A 21,633-nucleotide genomic window follows, 5' to 3' on the forward strand; every position below is an offset into this window, starting at 1 on the left:
CTATGGTTACATAAATTATGGTGTTTGGCGTAAATATATATGATTGAATGAAGTCTGTTGTTGTATGAATGATTCAGCAAGTCCCGGGAAATTCGTATATCCGTAAGGGGAGGTGGCTATAACGCCCCCCTAATCCTTCTTGGTGAGCTCCACTAGGGTTTCATTTGTACATGGTCTTGCAATTTGTAAATGACAAGTATATATGTACTCATCGACTCCATGAAGAAACCGGAGGATCTTAAATTATGAATTTTGCATAGCCATTCTTCAAAAAGGACCGAGTTTGCTATCGAAACTGCCATCGCAAGTGTCTTTGCCAACACTGTCTTTGAAGTCCTCAGTATATCCCCAATTTCACAAAGTCAACCAAATGGATCAGATTATTGGAGTACTGTATCAAGGATAGAGGCCGCCATTTACAAGAGACAAGTAGGTCTACCTGGCTTTTATTTCAAATTTAGATATATTTGGGATAGATATGCCCATATCGTAATATCGCTAAGCCACATAAGAGAGAAAAGAAAAAAAAAACCTTCTGTCGACCCACCGTAGCGTCACTCAAATTGTCTCGGTCTGGGTGATTCCATCGATTTTGATAGTCGCTCCCACAGTACCGATGAGAGCAACTCCCCTAGGGATGTGGATGTCGCGAATCTTGAAACAAGCAAAGACAACCAGTCTCTGAAGGGCCGGGCAGCACCGGAAGATGCACTGCGCAAGGTAGTCATCCATGACAGTGCTAAACGAAATGTCAAGATATTTCAGGTTGGGATATATTTCGCCTTGGGCGAAAACCTGTTCGAACGCTTTATATGAAACATGACGGCACGACGCGATGTTCAAGTGTTGAATTTTCGAGCCCGAATGCTTCATAAGTGCAACGAACCCATCGGATGCAAGCCCAATAGGCTCCTCCGGGCCGTCGGGATTCGTCATGTCCACGTCCCGGAGGGAGCTCAGGTCCACATAAGTAAGGGCCGGATTAGACCAGCCTGTGAAGAATGCGGCTAATCCTTTATCGGTGAAGGTCGAGTTGAGGGTAAGGCGAAGCTTGGTTAGATGACGGCAATGGTCATGGATATGTTGTAGGAGTCGATCATCGACTGACTTGAATTCCTCCAGAGAGAGGGTTTCTAGCTGAGGACCAATGCTACTCATTATCTGAAGGAGAGGCTCAGTTTTGGTCTCGGTCTCGTCCAGAAAACGTAGCGACAAGTGCTGAAGGGACTTGAGCGTCGAAATTCCCTCAAGCATGTCATTGTCGATTTTGTGTAAAAACTTCAGCTTGAGTCGCTGCAGGTTTGGGCATTGAAGGCACATCACTCGAGCGGTTTCGTTATCAAAGGCAGAATCTAGATTCCACAATTTGAGGCTCAGGAAACGATGACCAAGTTTCATGAAAAGTTCGCGCCAGCAGGCATCGGTCACAAGGTTAGGCCCATCCAGATGAAGATCTTTTATCTCCATATCACGCTCCATCATATAATGGAAAATCGGGTCCTTCATTGGAGTGGTAAAGCGAAGGTTGACCCTTGTTAGACGAGGCATGGAAGCCAGGATCTTGTGGTAATCATCCGTGCCGAGTTCTAGCCACTGGTTAGATTTTGTTTCAAGGAGAGGCGACAACTCTGACTTACTAGCACAATCGAACAGATCAATGGAGGTATATTGAGGTCGTAAGAACAGATCCAAGGTGCGTGAAGTCACGGCCCGCCTTCTAGATAAGATCTGACCCAGACGTAACAGCAATGAAGGAGGCAAATCACCAAAGTCCTCGATATCATGGATATAATCTGCCACTTTCTAGAAAATGATTAGCACTCCTCGGTCAATGCTCTGGAGCTTTTTAATTTAAAATGCCATGGACGTACCTTGATGCAGGTTTCCAGCAGACTCTGAGTACCATGAGGAGTCAGCCCATCAAGTAGATTAGCTTGATTTTGACGTCGTCCCATTCCAGGGGCACGTTTCTTGGCCGGGGGCTTTTTCTCATCGGCCTTTTGCTTCTTAGAGCACTCAACGCAGAGCAAGCCTCCGTTCGGACCGGCCTTGCTGTATGGAGTTACGGTGAAACGCTTGTCACAGATCTCGCAGTTTGCAAGCTGACCGGGTTGTGGTCGATTCTTTTCTTCGTGGATCTTTAGAGCCAGGGAATCGTCGTCTTCCTCATCATCGTAATCGCCACTAAAACGAGCCTTGCGTTTAGCAAACTCTTTGCTATTTTTTATTCGTGTGATGGCTTGCTGGCGCTTGCGCTTTTTGACTGGGTCCTCTGGTGACTCCAAGACCGACGGAGACCTCGATTCTTCGATCGGGTTGGAGGGTTCTTGTTCACTTTGGTCAGGCTGGGCCTGTGCCTGTACCTCGGCTTGCCGGCGGTCCCAATCATCACGAATTTGCTGTGCTGAGATATTATTTGACTAAAAACCAGTCAGTCAAGCCACGATATGTAGATCAAAATCGACATACAGCAAGATAGTCGGTCAAGGCAGAGCGCCTAGAGTTGCAGTTAGTTTCTGTACTGATACGGTGAAGGGAAGCAAAACATACGGGCCCCGAATGCCTTGAGGCTGAGTTGGCTGTCTGGGTTGCCTTGCCCGTCTTCCTCCCCTTCCGGTCCTTTTAATAATGTCAGTTTAAACATAATATTGAATAGAGTATGAATAGAATATGAATATAATTTGAATATAATGGATAAGACTCACATGTTTGGATGTAGGGAGAGTAAAGTGAGGCTCCAAGTTCCGGGTCACTGGACTCGTGGCGATTTCGCGTTTCACTTAACGCGGTCTTATCTGAGAGATAAGACGATATGGAGAAAGGGGGATTGAGGGGATGGAGATGGCAGAGTAATCAAGAGGGATCTTTTGATTCTTGATAATTCCTATTGATGAAGATGAAGATAAAAAGATTTGCCACTAAAAAAAAAAAGAAAAGAAACAAGAGGAACTGAGAAGGGAAAATCGGGAGATTCCGAGGAAATTTTCTGGTCCAGGCACCCTGCTGCCTCCGACTTCATCTCTTCTCGGTTCTCTTCATCTCATCTCATCTCCTTCATCTCGTTTGATTTTGAATCTCTACTTGCTCGCCTTATCCCATTTTTCATCCCATCTCCTCTTTAGCAACTACCCGCATATCCATAACACAAACAAGTGAAGTCGCGTTTTTCTAGGTACATCCTTATCACTCCATATGTTCTTCAAACCCAACTAATATGACCCATCGTTATAGCTTAGCTTCACACACCTCCACTTAAAAGCAATCATTCCACCTCTCGATATCCACTCAGTTTCAACATGAGGCGCAATCTGAGACCTAGAACTACAATCCCTGATTCAGAAGATGATTCACAATTCAGTGAAACCTCATTGAGGAATTCATCCCCTCTCCGTCGATCAAGTCGATCAGCACCTCTGCGAGCCGGTGGGTCATCCCTTTCTCGATCTCGCCGTGTCATCCAAGATTCCGAGGCAGATGAGGATGACGATATCGGTCTATCGGACTCAGTGGCACCGGACAATCCTGCTTCGGGCGGAATTGCAGTGGTGGTACCCATGAAAAATGAATCTCCCAGTGACTCCAATTCGCAGAGTCCACTTGGGAATCCGTCCACGGGCTATAGTACCCCAGCTACTAGCGTTGGTGCTGCAGTTACTGAACCCGATACCAAGGTTGCGAAAAAGACTTCGGCGCGGATCAATGCCGCTGATCGCGTGAAGAAACTACAGTCGAGCGCATTATCTCTAGGAACTTCCCAAAGAGGAAGGAAACGATCCGCGGCCACACTAGTGGAGGAGGATGATGCCTCGGATGTTCCACTAGCTCATGCGTTCAAAAAAAGGACGGTCAAACGGCGGACGGGTGCTCTGTCTGCCCAACCCGATCCTGAGGCTTCCGACACCGCTCTGGCCCATGCCCTTCAAATGGAGGAATACAAGTATCCACGCGCGACAACAGAACAACGTCTGCTCGCAGACAAATTCATTGATGAACACTTGGAATACGACTCGGACCCAGATTCTAGACCGGTGCTCTTCTCTCCGTTGAGTTCCGAGCCACCGGGACTTGATTCTGGCGCTTATTCAGATACCTCAGAGGATCCCCTCGAGGGCAGATCTCCCAGTCCATTGGGGGAAAGCCTCAATGACAATCTTTACGACTCTGAAGCAGATCTGCCTCCAACCTGGGAAGAGCAGCGGAAAGCTCGCCGTGTAAGTCGGGTTCTTTCCCCGTGTGGCTTTACATGACTGACCATCTCGTAGGTAGACAAAGACAGGAAGAAGCTGGTGAGCAAGCATCCCAAAGTTGCCACCATGTGGGATACTCTCAAAGCACAACCGATTATCCAGCCAATGGAGGCCAAGCAACCTGTCTCCATCACTCGGAAACTTAAACCATTCCAACTAGAGGGTTTGAACTGGATGATGGCACAGGAAAAGACTCAATATAAGGGTGGTCTGTTGGGCGATGAGATGGGCATGGGAAAGACCATTCAAGCAGTTTCACTCATCATGTCTGATTACCCCCAGGCTGACCCGACCCTCGTCCTCGTACCACCAGTCGCTTTGATGCAGTGGGTATCCGAGATCAAGGAATATACGGATGGCAAGCTGAAAGTCTTGGTCTATCACAACTCCGACCCAAAAGTCAAAAAGTTGACCCGGGCTGATGTTCGCAAATATGATGTCGTCATGATTTCTTATGCAAGTCTCGAGTCCATGCACCGCAAGCAGGAGAAAGGCTTCTCTCGTGGGGAAACGATGGTCAAAGCAGACAGTGTCATCCACGCAGTGCACTATCACCGCCTCATTCTTGACGAGGCGCATAGTATTAAATCGCGTACCACGGGAGTTGCCAGGGCGTGTTTTGCCTTGGAGGCTAATTACAAGTGGTGCCTATCGGGCACACCTGTACAGAACCGGATTGGGGAATTCTTTTCCCTTCTACGCTTTCTACAAGTCAAGCCATTCGCATGCTACTTTTGTAAGGAGTGCGATTGTGAACAACTCCAGTGGACCTCGACCAAAGAGGGACGTTGTACGGAATGCTCTCACACTGGGTTTATGCATATTTCAATCTTCAACAAGGAAATCCTCAACCCCATCATTGAGGGGAAAACCCAGAAACAACGCAAAGACGGACTCGACAAGCTCCGGCTCATCACGGATCATATCATGCTCCGCCGCATGAAGCATCAGCATACCAAGTCGATGGAGCTTCCAGCTAAACGTATCACGTTGCATAATGAATTTTTCGGCGAGATCGAACAAGATTTCTCCCGTAGTATCATGACGAACTCGACCAGAAAATTCGATACCTACGTGAGCGAGGGTGTCATGTTGAACAACTATGCCAACATCTTCGGGTTGATCATGCAGATGCGCCAAGTTGCGAACCATCCCGATCTCATTTTGAAAAAAAGGCGCAAGCGGGGTTCAACGTTGCTGTGTGCTGCGTCTGTGATGACCCCGCAGAAGATGCCATCCGGTCTCAGTGCCGTCATGAATTCTGTCGCCAATGTGCCAAGGACTATATTCAGTCTTTCCAAGACGATAGCAAGCATGTCGACTGCCCACAGTGCCATATCGCTCTCTCCATTGATTTGGACCAACCCACCCTTGCCGAATACGAAGAGTCTGTCAAGAAGAATTCCATCATCAACCGCATTTCGATGGAGAGTTGGACCTCGTCCACGAAGATCGAGATGCTCCTCTACGAACTCTTTAAGGAGCGCAGCAAAAGCCATACCCCTAAATCCATTATCTTCTCCCAGTTCACCTCGATGCTACAACTGGTCGAGTGGCGGCTACGCCATGCCGGGTTCAACACCGTGATGCTGGATGGATCGATGACCCCCGCCCAGCGGCAAAAGTCCATTGAGCATTTCATGACTAAGCCCGAGGTTGAAGTTTTCTTAGTGTCCCTCAAGGCTGGTGGCGTGGCACTCAACCTGACGGAAGCATCCCGAGTTTTCATTGTCGACCCCTGGTGGAATCCCGCGGCGGAATGGCAAAGTGCTGACCGCAGTCACCGAATTGGCCAGCAGCGGCCTTGCGTGGTCACTCGGCTCTGTATCGAGGACTCGGTCGAGTCGCGCATCATTCAACTTCAAGAGAAGAAAGCCAATCTCATCCGGGGTACCCTAAATAAAGATCAAGCGGCCGCATTGGAGAAACTGACTCCGGAGGACATGCAGTTCCTTTTCCGAGGCACCTAGAGACATGAACCCATTCCTTCACTACGCCACCTTCGTCAGTCTCCATGCAAGGAATCGTCTCTATTTTTTTTTTTTTTTTTAACTCCCATGATGCCCATGACCTTACGACCATTATTTCTCTATGTGTACTATTAGAATCTTGTGTTTTTTTTTTCTTTTGCTTTTGCTTTTCTTTTTATGTTTTACTTCTAGGCAGCCTTTAATTCCAAGTAATTCCAAGTATTCCAAGTATTAGGCATCTACAATATAAGAACGCATGTAATATAAATATAATAAATATAGGGCTGACATGTCTTCCCCCTGAACCAGATGGAACACCCCATGAGGTCATCTGGGACCCTCTTTCAATCTTGGAAGTCTTGGCAAAATACCCCAAGACCAAACAATCTCTGTTGCCTGCGCTCATCTTTTCTTCTTAGAGCCTTAGGGGACGGAGGTACGTAGTCTCACGGTCTCACGGTCTTACAGTTCTTCATTTGTAAGGCTGAAAAAAAAAAAAGCTTGGACTTCCCTCTCCACCTTCTTTTCCTCCCTTATTTTTTTATATATTTAATTGAAACTTATCCTTATCTTGGGGGAAAAGAGATTTGTTTCCTATATACCCACCATGGATGACTCCCAGCCCCGGTCATTGCCTGTCCATCCTATCGACAAATATGGCCCTAAATTCGTCGAGAAGGCAGACAAGATACATCGCCGGATCACTATGAATGACGAGTCAAAGCCTGCCGGTGGCTTTGATGCCACTCCTATTCCCCATGCCCCTCCAGGCTACACCCTCAAGATTACCTTCCATCGCGCAGAGAACCTCCCCGTTGCGGACTTTGGCAGTTTCTCCTCCGATCCCTACGTCTCTGCGCATATGATAGTCGATCTGCCGACCCGCCATAAACAAGACCCCGACCTGCGCTTCCGCACCCCGACCATACGCAAGGACATGAACCCCAAGTGGGAATGCGAATGGATTGTCGCCAATGTCCCCGCTTCGGGATTTCAGTTGAAATGTCATCTCATGGATGAGGACCCCGCGGATCATGATGATAAACTGGGAATCGCTTTCATCGACGTTCCTGCACTCTCGGAGGATTGGGCAGGTTTCAAGGAGCAGTCCTTCAAGGTTAAAAAGCGCTTTGGGAGCAAGCGCGTCTACGTCTTCACTAATGTTTCGGCATTTGCGACTGGTCACCGCAAGGAGTCTTGGTTGGTGGCCAGTATCGAATGCCTCGGCAAGACTCCTGGCACGGAAGGGGGCAAGTCTACACCATTGGTCCCAACCATTGGTTTAAGCATTTTTCTCCTCTGATCGGACGACTGGCTGGCATTAAGGACGAGGTGCAAAGCAAAGATGGCAGTGGCAAGTCCATCAGTCGTTACAAGTGTGTCTTCCCTTTTTCCTCCTAGGCCGTTCGTATACTGACCCTTAAATAGTTTCCAAGCTATTCAGATGCAGCTCACAGGCCCCATTCCTGCAGAGCTATACCATCGTTATGTAGAGTTCAAGCCATTTGTGGCCGGAATGTTCCAGGCGCAAAGTTTACGAGGGCGTATCCTGCACAAAGCGCTCCACCACCAACACCAGCGCATCTATAATTTCGATCGCACTACCTTGCACGGGTCATTCCAGACGCCTTGCCGTGAACTTGCCCAGAAGTTCTTGGAGTTTGCACACTATGGCCAGGGTGGGCGGATTTTCACCTACGTGCTCACCTTGGACGGACAATTCCGATTCACCGAGACCGGCAAAGAATTTGGTATCGATATGCTGAGCAAGCACACCATGCACAGTGATGTGTCTATCTACATTGCGTACTCGGGTGAATTCTTCCTTCGGCGGCGCAAGCATCGCCATCGCCGTAACTCCCCTGAAGGGCGTGCAGAGCGCGCCGAGGATGCCGAGAATGCCGAGCACGCAGAATCGAGCACGGTGCCGACGGACGAGTTTCCCGTGGAGGAAGATGAGGAACACAATGAGGGCGAGGATCTGGACCAAACCGAAGAAGGGATCCCTATCTCGACTAATCCAGCGGACTACGAACTATTTATTGATAACGACAGTGGAACCTACCGTCCCAACGCAGAGAAGCTACCACTCCTACAGGAATTTATCTCCTCCAACTTCCCCGGCCTCCATGTTACCACCCTCGACTGCCAGGCGGATGCGGAACGAATGGGAAATTTGAAGAACGAGCAGCGCGAATTCAAGAAGAACGCAGGCAATGTGATTACGTTCCTGCAGCAAAGCAGCGCATCTTCGCTGTCAATCTCCAGCTCGGAAGAGGAAGAGCTTAATGAGCGCAGTGGCCAATCCAAGCAACGAGGCGATCTTTCCCGACGAGTCCACGAGATGCGTGATCTACGAGGACAGGTGATGCGATGGGTAGAAGCGGATGAGAAGCCCGATGGTCACAAGCACAAGCATCGGTACTTCTCTACCCGTGAGCGCCCTGTATCGACTGGTGCGATCACCACTGACCCCAAGAATGGGACCAGTCAACTCGCGATTTAACTAATTCTGTTTTTGTTCTTTTTTGTTCATGTTTCTTTTTTTTTCTCGGGTCTCTCAGGGGGGCCACGTATCATTCTCGATTGTACTTGGTTTGGAACCGAGTGTCACGACGTTCACGATTAATTTTTGATACCAGGCTGTTTCGCTGTTTTGTATAGTTATTCCTATTAATACAAATCTGATATTTAAAAGGTCCATTCGATGTATTTATAGCATTTTGAGTCCGAAGTGAGGCTATGCTCATGGTTCTATGTGGATGTATACCTAGGTAGTAAGTTGGGTGTTGTTTAGAGCCAACCAAGAGATAATCAAGAGGTAATTAAATTATATACGGAGTATACGAAGTCTACATACACACATGCATTATGTATATATACATATATACATTTTATAAATAGATACAAAGAAACAAAGAAACAAAAGAAAGAAGAAAAAAAAGAAGCTTTAAACTAAATGAACACTAGTTATATCCGGGGGGATGTGGTTACCTGCGCATTTATCCGATTTCGCCCCCCCTCCTTCATATCTTTGAGCTCTCTCTCTCTCTCACTCATCCCTTAGACACCTTCACTGAATGATTACTCGGTTCATTTACACGTTTCAATACAAAGGCCATCCGACTGCAGATTCGCAGACCGTCGATGGCCAATTGGTCCCGCTACTTCGGTCCCTTTCTCGCGCCGTGACCTGATCCCTTCGCCATCATGGGGAATGTTGCCAGCCGCCTGGACGATGCGGGGAACTTGTTTTTCAAGGATCAGAATCGCTGTAGGTCAAAATGTCGGATCGGAAACTCTGGTCGATAGACTGATGAAATTTCAATAGTCTCGATCGCATCGGTCACGATAAGCAACCCACGACGTCGTCTTCTGACCCTATCCCCAAACGCGTTCCCTGCGGCGAGGTTTGTAGCCAAGCGCGATGCCGGCGACGATACTCCCATCGAATATATTCAGGTACGCAGTGGCCCAACAGCTTGAACGCTTGTGGTCATCTAGCTAACAAAACCCCTCAAAAAAAAATAGGACCCCGACACCCCCTCCGCTGCTCCGGTCCCGACGTTCATGCTACGCCTGTCAAACGACGAGGAGCTGATCTTCAACTTCACCTTTATCATTCGTCAGACACAGACTGGGAATGCCCCAAACTCCGTCAATGGTGTCTCAACAACTATGCCAGAGGTGGCAGATACAAACCTCATGGGCCTCACTTTCGCTCACGCATCCAACTCGAAGGAACTAGATAATCTGATCACAAGAGAGTTCCATGCGAACCCAAACCTCCAGAATAACTCTAATGTCCAACTGATCGGAGATTACTCTACTGGAGGTACCCCGTCCGTGTCGTTCGAATGGTCATGGAGATGGAAGCCTCCGAAGGTAACAGAGGACAAAGGTGGCGGCTGGCGCAACAGCTGCAGCTTCTTGGATTACGACCAAAGAACCAACCGCCTTAACACCCTCGCTCATTTTTCCTTCTGGGTGCACAACTCCATGCGTCCCTTGCCGAGTCCTCTGATCTCATCGCCCAAGCTGGAGTTACCCGTCTTCCCGCGCTCTCGTATTTCATCGACTCAATCTGTTATATCTCACTATAGCGATGCCGAATCAAACCCGCCCCCTTCCATTATTTCGCCCGAGCCAGCGGAGAAGTCTCTCCCGCCCCCTCCTTCGTCCGCGCCTCCTCCCCCACCACCAGCTAAGGTGGACCTCCCACATTCGCGGGCAGGCGATGAGATGAGCGGAGTGGAGGATGGACCATTGTTCCGTGCGACTATGAAAGCGCTGGAGTCAAAGACAAGTAACATGCGAGCCAAAATAAAAAAGGTACTCAAGAAAGCCGAGAGCGCGCAGCTAGCACAAGCCAATTGCAATGAGGCCATGGAAGCGTTCCTAACCTCATTGAATGATGCATCCACGTCCAATGCAAATGCTATTCAACCAGCGTTGGATCATTACTTTGAGAAGATCGCTCGGCAGATTTTGAACTACGAGCAGCTCAACACGGTGCAGCTTCAGAAACTCGTGATTGATCCTCTGGTTAAGCTATATCATAACGATATTAAACAAGCAGAAGCCAAAAAGAAGGACTGGGATGAAGAGAGTCGTGACTATTATGCATATGTCAGTCGGTATCTGGGCCAGCGACAGGATTCGCTGAAAGAGAAGAAGCGTGCCGAGAGTGATTCAAAGTACCAAGTCAAGCGCCGGAATTTTGAACTGAGACGATTTGACTACTCCTCATTTATGCAAGATCTCCACGGAGGTCGCAAAGAGCAAGAAGTTCTCTCACATCTCACCAAGTATGCAAGTTGTCAGGCCAAGAATTTCCTGGCCGCTGCCAAAAAGGTTGAAGGAATGACCCCTCAACTGGATGCCTTGATTCACGAGGTAGATCAGGCCGACAAGGAGTTCCAATTCCAGCGTACAGAACGCGAGGAGAAGCGCCGGGCTCTGGAAAATGGCAGCAACCCATATCTTGAGCCCGACGTAGTGGCCGGTGCGACAAGTATACCTACTATCCCTCCTGGGAGTGCCAATGGCGGTCCTTCTACCGAGGTCGATCTTGGTAGGGCTGATAGCACAGGCTCCCAGATTCGAGGAGTCATTAGCAACACCTCATCGATTTCGTCTCAGGCAAACACAGGGTCGGTTGCATCGGCGACAGTGGTCAACCCACCTGCGTCAAACTCGACGGCGGTTGGTAATGCGGGCCAGAATCGCTTCAAGGGTATCCGGGATCTTGAGGAACAGAACAGTCTTGGAAGTGATCGAACCAGTGGCCAACAGCGGAAAGAAGGCCTTCTGTGGGCACTGTCCCGTCCAGGCTCTCACATCGACCCCAAGGGGATCAACAAACAAGCATGGCACAAGTAAGTACAAGCGCATGAATGTTTAATCAAACTTCTAATTTTCGTCAGATTTTGGATTGTTTTGGACCAAGGAAAATTATCCGAGTATAGCAACTGGAAGCAAAAGCTGGATCTACACATGGACCCCATTGATCTGCGCATGGCGTCCGTCCGTGAAGCTCGAAACGCGGAGCGACGGTTTTGTTTTGAAGTGATCACACCCCAGTTCAAACGTATTTACCAAGCCACCTCCGAGGACGACATGTCCAATTGGATCAGGTCTATCAACAACGCACTGCAGAGTGCGGTTGAAGGTCAGGAGACTTCACCTCGTTCCGGATCTAGGAATGATATCCCGACCAGTCGGGATATTGGTTCCGCTTTAACGGGGAAAAGCTCTTCTGTGTCTGGCCACCATTCCTATTCCAACTCCAGCTCAGGCAGCAACGCTGGCGTCATCCGTCGAACAACAGTCGGTGCGCGTCCGGGCTATGTCCGCCATGATAGCAACACCTTTGAAGAGAATCCTGCAAAACTTCTGCAGGTTGTACGGGATGCAGACCAAGGTAACAACTGGTGTGCTGATTGCGGGTCATCGTCCAAGGTTGAGTGGGTGTCCATCAACCTCGGAATCATTCTCTGTATTGAATGTAGTGGAATTCACCGCTCTCTGGGCACGCATATATCCAAGATCCGCTCTCTCACATTGGATGTACATTCCTTCTCGAACGATATCGTCGAGATTCTCCTGCAAATTGGCAACCGCGTCAGCAACATGATTTGGGAGGCGACCTTGGATCAAACTCTCAAGCCGAGCGCCAGTTCTACACGAGAGCAACGGTTGAAATTCATCACTACCAAATATGTTGACCGAGCCTACGTTGAGAATCTGCCTTCGCCACGTTCTCGCTTCGCGACGCCTGATGAAACACTTCTCGCGTCAATTAAAAAGAACGACATTCAAGGGGTCCTCTACGGCCTCGCCCTGCGTGGCAATGTAAACATAACTGATCGCTCCCGCAACACCCACGCCACCTTCCTGGCCCTCGCCGCAGCCGATCCTGCGTCCCCGGGCGCCCCACCGACCACTCTCGCCGCCAGGTCTAGCGCAAAAGCCATCCCGTTCCCTATCGCCGAGCTGCTAGTCCAAAACGGCGCCGAGATCCCGCCACAACCCCCATCCATCCCTCTCTCCCCCGCAGCCAAGCTCTACCTCAGCCAACGGACCGCCCGCACATCTGCCTTCAGCGTGCCTCCACCACCGCTCGGTGGAAAGTCCTCTGCAAACGATACCCTGGGCTCACTCCCGACTATCCGCAGCAAGGAATCTTCCTCTTCGTCCAACACCCCAACTCTCGCAGAAAGCAGAGACAAAGACAGAGAGAAGCTCCAGAAAAGAGGAAGTGCTGGCGCCCGCTTTGCGGGGAAAGTGGCCTCGCTTGGAATTGATCGATAAAGGGCTCCTCCGCGCGCTTCATCTTGTCTATATCCCCCCCCCGCCTAGCACATCAGCCGCGCCGCCCATAATCGTAATTATATGAGTGTTTAATGAGATTCCGTATGAAAAATTCCCCTCTGATGACTTTTTGATGTTCCCTTCTCTTTGTTTTCTGTTTCTCGTCAGAATCTTTCGCGTTTGGCTTCTTTGATTCTGGCTACTACTTTGTATGAGGGCCAGGCGGCGATTTCTTTTTCTTTTTCTTTTTTTTTCACTTCTCCGTGTCAATTCTTGATACTAGCATATCGATCCTACTTTTGGATGGTTGCTCACTACTTTGATGGTTTATTGTCTTCTAGGACAAATTCAAATATGGGTCGGGTCTGTTGCCTTTACCCTGCGTTCTGATCATTCTGTTTTATATGTACATGTAGTTGTGCTCTGGTGGTGTATCTCCGTTCCGGACGATTTGTACTTATCGCGCTTTGAGGACCTTGGAGGAATTAGGGTTACTATCGCGGAGCGATCTACATATATTCCAAGTTATCTCCGGCATATATCGAATAGAGCTACTGGACATACCCTACCCCCCTTTTTTTTTTCCTCCTCGCCTCGCCTCGTCCTCCACTTTCCTATCTCAAAATACTTACCTAGGTATATACCACAACCCACCGATTGTTTACCGGTACAACATACTGGATACTGTACCTACGGGAACGAAGTTGCCTAACAGTGGCAATCCCAACACGGCCATATCTCCCCACTGACCCCGGCAGCTGATGATAATCCCAACGATCATAGCACTAGAACTACAAATCCGTGGGGCTGTGGCGTCTAGCGGTGGCCGAGGATGGTAAGACCTGCAATCTTCTAGATGAAAGTAGAAGCATCTACGGTACATCATACAACATGGACATGGAGATATGGAGACATGGGGGCTGTGAAGGGGGGGTCCATTGTACGGAGTACTCCGTACGCAATGCAACATGGAGAATGGAGTTGTTCTGCTCGGATCCCTGGATCCCTGCCGATCCCTGCAGTGATTGGAGAGTCATGTTTGTAAATTGTAGTAGAAACCCACAGTCACAAAGTCACTGATACATGAACACGGTATAAAATAATTGTTTTTTTCACCCTTTCACCCTTTCACCCTTGACGGACAAGTCCGACTTAGTATTGGGTAGATGTACAGAGTGATTGGGTTCTCTCACTGTCGAGAAAACAAAGCCAAGTCGGATAAATTGGCGATCCGTTCAACGTGAGTGGTTATCTCGAAGGTCGGGTGTTCGGACATTCTTCCCGGGAAGACGCCACATTGACACCTTAGGTGTCACTATGGATCCTGACGTCATGGGTCCCCTCTCCCTCTTCACTTCGGTGTGGCTCTGCATCTCCACTCCTTTCGATGCCGTTCTATGACTCGAGAGAATGCATTTACATGGGATTTACATCAAGGGTGCGTCAGTGGCCCTCTATCGTCAATGTATACATATTACTATCACTATTCGAATTGAATGGTACTGTATTTGGATCTTGTAGATCTTTGTAGATAGAATGTCTATGTTGTCTTATGTTGTTCTCGGGATACCTCCGGTTTATAGTCCGCTTGGAGTATACTCCAACATGGTGGGTCAGAGTAGTATGAGAGATGAGCTACAGGACAATGTCGTGAATTTAGTGTTAGTGTTGGATATAAGTTGATTCGGAGAATTAGTCCGGGGGTTGTGAGCTAATATACTATACCTTCAATGTATACAGCAGAGCTTGAATCCATAGTTGTTTTCCTATTTCTCTGGTACTAATAGCCAGGCATTGACGTACATAGTATATAGCACAACATACAACATAGAAATATGATATTCTCGGGTTAATCGGATGCAAGGTACCTTACACTCGACACTGGAGACAAGTATCCATTAGAATTCAAACCTGAATGCCTAAATAACTCCAGAGTCATTGTGGCTGTTTCTGACATCTCTGATTGGTTTGATAGAAAGCCACAGTGTTGCAGTGGATAGTGGATATACCTAGGTAGCTTTTCGCAATATACTGTTGTGTTGAATAGTAGGAACATATATGATGGCTGGGGAAATGACATCAATCAAAGAGAATTATTCTATAATATTCTTTTCTACAACCTCTGTTTTTCAAATAATTTCTTTTTCAGAAGACACCAAAAGATGTACCTAGAAGAGTCCGTCGTTTTTTTTTTTTCTCTGATGCCAGTTGTACCTAGGTAGTCCCCAGTGTCCATCTCTGATTGGCTGGCCTGAGATGCCGATGAATCAACCAAGTGGATCCAACTTCACCTCATTTTGTCTCTTCTCCTGTCTCCTTCTCTTGTCTTTTCTTTTCCAATTGGCTCATCTCGAGGGAAGAAACTTCCCTCCTCCTATTTTGATGTGAAGATTTATGTTTTATCCATTTTTCTTTTTCTTTTTCAGGCTCCATTTGATCCCTATTCATCAGCGGTACGTACGGTATTCACGGCATATACTCTGAAACGGCCCAAGTCAATACTACTTTGTACATCGTACAAAGTATACAATGATCGAGACTTTTCTCAGTTCCTGTCATGGCCTAGCACCAGACATAGCATCAGGCAATTGTGCTCTGTCACACTATACAGTAGCACCCGATGTCCCTTTTGCCTCTGAAATAGGCTTGGACTCAGAATATCACAATATCCTTGTCCAAAAGAAGTGGAAAGTCTCCATTGGAAGCAATATCGAAAACATCATTGGTGGGATCATGATCGAGCCTAGTGGGAGTGTATCCAGAATAGCTCCGGCTCCAACGGTCTCTGCCTTCCCCTTACGGTTATACGTCGGGTCTAATGTCTCATTCTGTCCTTACGCCTGACGTATATTATACATACTGTACCGTTGTACAGGTTGCACGGAGCTCATCCCACACATTGCACGTCCATCCCTCATTAGGTCCTTTGTCTTCTCCCTGACAGTGGCAAATCTGATATCGAATTCGACTATTGGTCCAGGCTCAAGAGGCTCCTCGGGTGTGCAAGTCACTCCAAATTTTTTTTTTCCAACAGGTCCCCAACGTATTAATATCCCCCCAATCGCAACAATTCTGGCCCCGCCCAGATACCCATTACCAACATGAGAAGAAAAAGAAGGGGGAAAAAATATCAAATCAAATTGGAGTGGTCTGCATTTCCGTGCGCATCTGCACCGATGACACGATACTCGGGCCATAAATCATTTTCCTTGGAATAATCCCGAGTCTCTTATTTGGTTGATATTCATCGCCACTATACCCTAAGGACATATATTTTTTCACTATAAAAAAAACGCCCCTTAATGGTTGTATACTATATACTGTATACAGTATACCCGAACCCGTCCCGTTTTATTTTCTTATTTTCTTATTTTCTTGTTTTCTTTTTTATTTCTTCATAGTATATACCTAGTATACGTACCTAGATAGGTACTTCGAAGCCATTGACATAATCAGCCACAGCCAGGGCACCTGCCAAGGAAGTTGATTGGCTTCAATTCTCCAAGAGACCCCCCAAGACCCCCAGGACCCTCACAGATCCGCCACTCTTCAACAAAATACCGTACTTTTCCACTTTATTTAGCTCCCTTCTTGGGCACCCTTCTTTTTATTCTTTCTGTATATCTTTGGTCAGCCTCCTTTTCTTTTTATATTTCTATATTTCTATATATATCTGTTTTCCAGGCTCCCGGGAACTCCATATTCTACCCTATTTTAGCCTCTTTTTACCAGCCTCCCCTCGGCTCTTTTGCTCTTCAATGCCAATTTACTAATTTACCCAAAATACCTACCCCCCTCTTGGTGTCTAGTCCTGTCTAGACCCATTGTCAAAGTAACACAACACTTGAAACAAAGTACAGGTATGTCAACTTGGGGTTTGATTTCATATTCCCTCACTATACCTGATCTGGTATCTTCTCCTGGCATATTCTGGCACTGGACTTTTCCCCCTACTCTTGACATCTCTTGGCCTTGATCCGGCTATAGCCTTAGGCTTCCCTATCTCCTATGCCTAATCCACTGGTTTCTTTATAATCCCTTGTCTTTTTGTCCTACTTTTGTGACCTTGGGCTTATGGTCTAGGAGAGAGGGGGGATGTTAGTGCGTGTTTGTGGTTTTTCTCTTTTTTTCCCTCCCCTTTCAATTTCCTCTTGAACCATCTCACACACACCCACACCCACATTCTATTGAGATTTTCTCATAGATCCAGAGAACTGACTTGCATAGCTTGGGTTCTTTCTTGATCTCTATATCTTTTCTTCTACAATATTCTGTCCTATTCCATTCTTTTCTTTCCTTCTCTATCCTTTTCTATCGGGTTTTACTTGCATCTGTGGGATTTCCGGGGTTTCTGATAGAACCCTCAGTGGCCTTGGGCTACTGGATTTATAGGTAAGATCTCGAGTAACATGTGTCCATGCTATACAGGCACTAAATCTATAAAGTAGTTTCAAAAGATTGCAATTGAAGGTTTCATCAACGACCCCATGGGCAATGTTCCTCCAGACAAGACAGCCGGCGGGACTGCCCCGATATCAGAACAGGGTTAGTCCTTGCTCTTTTCAAAAAAAGAAAAAGAAAAAGAGAAAAAAAAAATAGGTGTCCAAGCGTGGTCTAGTGACTAAATCTCTTCGCAGCTACATCTCCTACTTCAGCGCGACCTCCCAATGTCAGACACCATTCCAGCTTTGCAGAAGCTCGATATGGAACCCCCCATTCTCCTCTAAATATGGGCAACATGGGATACTTCCTTCCCGGTCATCATCCTCAGGGCTATGATCAGTCAATGCATCAGTACCCGACAGCCCAAGGACAAGGCATGATGTATCCCATGCCAATGGCTCCGTATGGACACAACACCGGAGGCATGGCGTACGGCATGCCTTACCCAGCTTATCCGCCGTATGCGATCCCTCAACACCCAGGCCCCGTTCAACATGGAACTCATTACCAGCCGCATGGAACCCAAATGCAAAACCTCAGTCCCGGACAAATATCCCCATATGGCTCGGGGTATTACCCTCATTCGCCATACCCTGCCCCTTATGGACATGGGATACTTCCTGTCGGCCCAATGCCCCAGACTGCATCTCCAATCCGCACTAACACAAGCTCACCAACGAAACCGGGCTCTTTGCGCAAAGAAGTCGATAAACGAATGGCCGATCTAGAATATGATGTCTCAAAAACCATCGTGGATGGATCAAATCCCATGAAATTAGTGCCCCAACCCCAACCACTGCTCTCCGGTGAGCTCTTTTTTTTCTTCCCTTTTCCTTCCCCCCTTTCTCGGACTTCGCTCTTAGAGTCCGTTTCTAACTTACAATTCATCCAAAGACAGATCCCCTTCGCAACCATCCCCGACCGCTCCGAGTACCCCACGAGGACCACCCCGAAAACCAAAGCAATCCGGCCATGCGCTCTGGGTTGGAAACCTTCCCCCAGGCGCCAATGTCGTAGATCTCAAGGATCATTTCTCACAAGACGCAACACACGACATCGAAAGTGTGTTCCTGATTTCCAAGAGTAATTGTGCGTTCGTGAACTATAAGTCGGCTGCCGCCTGTGTCGCGGCGTTGGCGAGATTCCACGACTCTCGATTCCAGGGCGTGCGTGTTGTCTGCCGATTGCGAAAGGGGTTCACTGCCCCTGGATCTGGATCTGTAGGGTTGGCAGCTTCTGCAGTGAATCATACTCTCCGACCAAGATTGGAGGATATTGCTACGTCTACGGCTACAGCTCCTACTATTGCTACCGACCCGGGTGAGGACCATTCCATCGCACCGGAGCTCAGCTCGGCCGCGCCTGTTACAGGGAACTATCCGCCCCCGGCCCGACTGGTAGATCGGTACTTTATTGTTAAAAGCTTGACGGTGGAAGATCTTGAGCTGAGCAAGCAAAGTGGCATTTGGGCTACGCAGTCACACAATGAGGCGGCGATGAATCAGGCTTTCGAGGTGAGTATATACCTATGTACAGTACTGCCATGACGGAAACTGACCTTGGGGCTAGACTACCGATTACGTCTATTTAATCTTCTCGGCCAACAAATCTGGCGAGTATTTTGGATACGCGCGTATGATGTCTCCTATCAGCGATGACGAGGAGTTGGCCTTGGAGATGCCATCCCGGCCCGATCCGCCGCCCGGTGGACCCGACGAGCTCGACGTGACCCTAACCGCGGTGACCTCGACAGCGCCGCAAGGCCGAATCATCGATGATTCAGTGCGAGGTACTATCTTCTGGGAAGTTGAATCGTCGGAAGATGAGAACGACACCGCCAGCGTGAAGAGCGTTGAGCCTGAGGATCCCGAAGAAGGTCAAACCTTTGGTAAACCGTTCCGCATTCAATGGATTTCGACGGAGCGAGTGCCTTTTCAACGCACTCGTGGCCTCCGTAACCCCTGGAATGCGAATCGAGAAATCAAAATCGCTCGTGACGGCACCGAAATCGAGCCGACGATCGGCCGTAAACTGATTCAGTTGTTTCATTTGCCTTGATTTTCCTGATTTTTCTTTTCCGGCTTGACTGGGGAGGATGATCTGCTATGTCTTTTTGTCCGTGGTCGGCCTATAAAGACATTGACAGAGGTGATTCCTTCTGGAACGGCAAAGAAATCGGAAATCTAGCATATACAACACCTTTTAATGGGAAACGAGCAATACACGATGTACGTCCATATTTATTTACTTTTTGAGCTACGAACACGAATGCTCCCCCTCTTTTCTGCAAGGATTAGCGTTTTGTCTGCATGATACCCCCCCCTTTCTATAAACTAAGTTGACTATTTACTATGTTATAAGTGTGTTATATAGGTATTGTTATTTGCTATATAGGTGGTAGAATGAAAGTCACCATGATATATCGTCTCCATGGATGTATCTTATACATGTACCTCAATATGTAACTCTATATATATATATATATATATATAATCTTATATAAACTTCACAACATGCCAAGAGTAAAGTATACAATTAATAACAAATTAATAACAAACCAATTATAACCAACTATAACCAGCCATAACCAACTCAAGTAAATAAAAGTCCCAAGTACATGGCCAATCGAAATCGAACCCAAAACGGACTGCTTAGTCAGCCCATCGACATCACCACTCTCCACTTAGCGCCACTTTCCCCAGAAAATCGGATGCTTAGCTTTCTTCTGCCTTTCGGTGAGCGTATATTCTCCCCCCCTCTTCTTCTTCTTCTCTCCTTCCAACTTCAGAACTTCTAACTTATTCTCTAGCTTATCCCTTCTTTCATTACATTCCATCTAACATCTGAGCCCTTTTTCAATCTTTCAATCTTTCCTCAAATCAAGAACCCCCACCATCATTCCACCCTCCCCCCCTTCCAAGTGCTGAGACCATTCTCGTCACTTTGATCTTATTCCATCCTCCAATCTTCCATTATATGAAAAGGGCGGCTAGTCCGTCCGCATTTTCCTGCTCTCAGTTCAGACCCTTCTTCATCTGACAATGTCCAACGATCCCACCTCCCCCATCTCGGTCCCACATGCAGAGAACCGTCGACGTCGTGGTTCCATCGCCGACATCTTCTCCAAGCCGAGCAACCCATCCAACACCCAGGGTGCAAATCAACAGCCCAACCAGCGTCGGCTGTCAATCACCACGCTAGGCCTCTCTGGTTCCCCCACTCAGGTATCCGCCTTTGGTGGCAACCGCAACTTCCGTCGAGGTAGCCTATCTAGCTCAATGGGCTCCAACATTCCAGCCGAAGACGCCCTCGAGGACGACCAAGTAACGGGAACCTCGCCTAGCTCGCAGTTCGGGAGACGTGTCTCCTTTGGGGCACAGGCCCTGCGTGATGTTCGTGCAGGAAGCATAGGCAATGGTAGAAATTACCCCCCTCCATCTGCCGTAGGCGCGCGCCGTTCCCCTCCGGCCGGTTCGGCCATTGTTACTACCCGTTCTTCCGCAAGTACTTCAACCTCTCCTCAGGATGAGAGATCTAACGCATCACGCCGACCCTTAGGCGAAGGCTTTAACTGGTCAGAGGCCCTCCGGTCTCGTGCCGAGCGTGCCCCTTCCCTCGGCAGCCCTGTCTCCCCACAGGCAGCCCAGCGTTCTACCGGTCACCACCAGCGTGCCGCTTCCATCGCGTCGATGGAGCAGCCTAGCCGGGAAATGCCCCGTCAGCCTAAGCAGAATAAGCCGGATTTCTTCCAGGAGAAGATCTTGAGAGGTGACTTTATGGATTAGAGATTTCTCGTCGCCTTTTCAGAGGGAAGTATATCCTAATCGGTGCTATTTGGCTTCTCTGGCTTCTTTCTTTTTTGCTTTTACTTTTTCTGCATTGGATGCCAAATTTCTCATCAGACTTGTATCATTCTGGGTTCCCATCCTCTTGATGTGTCTTCCCAACTCTTTCCTCTTTCTACAAATACGTGGGATATGTACCAAAATGATCCATGGTGGATCATCAACTTGTCTTTTTTTCTCTTTTTTTTTCCAGCCCTGGGATTGGCGTTTTTATATGTTTCTGAGCCTTTTCCTTACCCATTCCATCCTGGTGATGCGGATACTTTTTATTATTATATGACTACCAAATTGACACCCACTGATCACTGGTTCTTG

At 48.0% G+C, this 21,633-nt stretch overlaps 6 protein-coding genes across 6 annotated transcripts; 5 read left to right on the plus strand and 1 right to left on the minus strand.

Annotated features, from left to right (window-relative positions):
* Positions 1-558: 558 nt before the first annotated feature.
* rad7 (uncharacterized protein) lies at positions 559-2,618 on the minus strand (the record flags this gene model as incomplete). Its single annotated transcript, XM_056877400.1, has 5 exons — positions 559-1,586; positions 1,638-1,803; positions 1,872-2,420; positions 2,470-2,497; positions 2,551-2,618. Coding segments are annotated over 5 exons (1,839 nt in total), but the record flags the coding sequence as incomplete, so codon positions are not given.
* A 678-nt stretch (positions 2,619-3,296) lies between these two features.
* N7487_009671 (DNA repair protein RAD16) lies at positions 3,297-6,217 on the plus strand (the record flags this gene model as incomplete). The annotated part of the gene is made up of 3 exons (XM_056877401.1): positions 3,297-4,211; positions 4,263-5,519; positions 5,540-6,217. The coding sequence occupies 3 exons, from the start codon at positions 3,297-3,299 to the stop codon at positions 6,215-6,217; spliced, it is 2,850 nt and encodes a 949-aa protein (XP_056725981.1).
* Positions 6,218-6,824: 607 nt separating this feature from the next.
* N7487_009672 (C2 domain protein) lies at positions 6,825-8,740 on the plus strand (the record flags this gene model as incomplete). Its single annotated transcript, XM_056877402.1, has 3 exons — positions 6,825-7,484; positions 7,505-7,593; positions 7,646-8,740. 3 exons carry the CDS (start codon positions 6,825-6,827, stop codon positions 8,721-8,723), a joined length of 1,827 nt encoding a protein of 608 aa, XP_056725982.1. The 3' UTR covers positions 8,724-8,740.
* Positions 8,741-9,284: 544 nt separating this feature from the next.
* Positions 9,285-13,030, plus strand: N7487_009673 (putative ARF GTPase activator (Csx2); the record flags this gene model as incomplete). Its single annotated transcript, XM_056877403.1, has 4 exons — positions 9,285-9,491; positions 9,549-9,679; positions 9,749-11,595; positions 11,644-13,030. The coding sequence occupies exons 1-4, from the start codon at positions 9,428-9,430 to the stop codon at positions 13,028-13,030; spliced, it is 3,429 nt and encodes a 1,142-aa protein (XP_056725983.1). The 5' UTR covers positions 9,285-9,427.
* Positions 13,031-17,517: 4,487 nt separating this feature from the next.
* N7487_009674 (putative YT521-B-like splicing factor) lies at positions 17,518-19,531 on the plus strand (the record flags this gene model as incomplete). The annotated part of the gene is made up of 4 exons (XM_056877404.1): positions 17,518-17,575; positions 17,668-18,279; positions 18,368-18,987; positions 19,043-19,531. The coding sequence occupies 4 exons, from the start codon at positions 17,518-17,520 to the stop codon at positions 19,529-19,531; spliced, it is 1,779 nt and encodes a 592-aa protein (XP_056725984.1).
* Positions 19,532-20,514: 983 nt separating this feature from the next.
* N7487_009675 (uncharacterized protein) lies at positions 20,515-21,258 on the plus strand (the record flags this gene model as incomplete). Its single annotated transcript, XM_056877405.1, has 1 exon — positions 20,515-21,258. The coding sequence occupies one exon, from the start codon at positions 20,515-20,517 to the stop codon at positions 21,256-21,258; it is 744 nt and encodes a 247-aa protein (XP_056725985.1).
* Between the last annotated feature and the right edge of the window lie 375 nt (positions 21,259-21,633).

The sequence above is a fragment of the Penicillium crustosum genome, assembly GCF_028827405.1.
Source record: "Penicillium crustosum strain IBT 35664 chromosome Unknown utg000004l_segment0_segment0, whole genome shotgun sequence".
In the NCBI taxonomy this organism is placed as follows: domain Eukaryota; kingdom Fungi; phylum Ascomycota; class Eurotiomycetes; order Eurotiales; family Aspergillaceae; genus Penicillium; species Penicillium crustosum.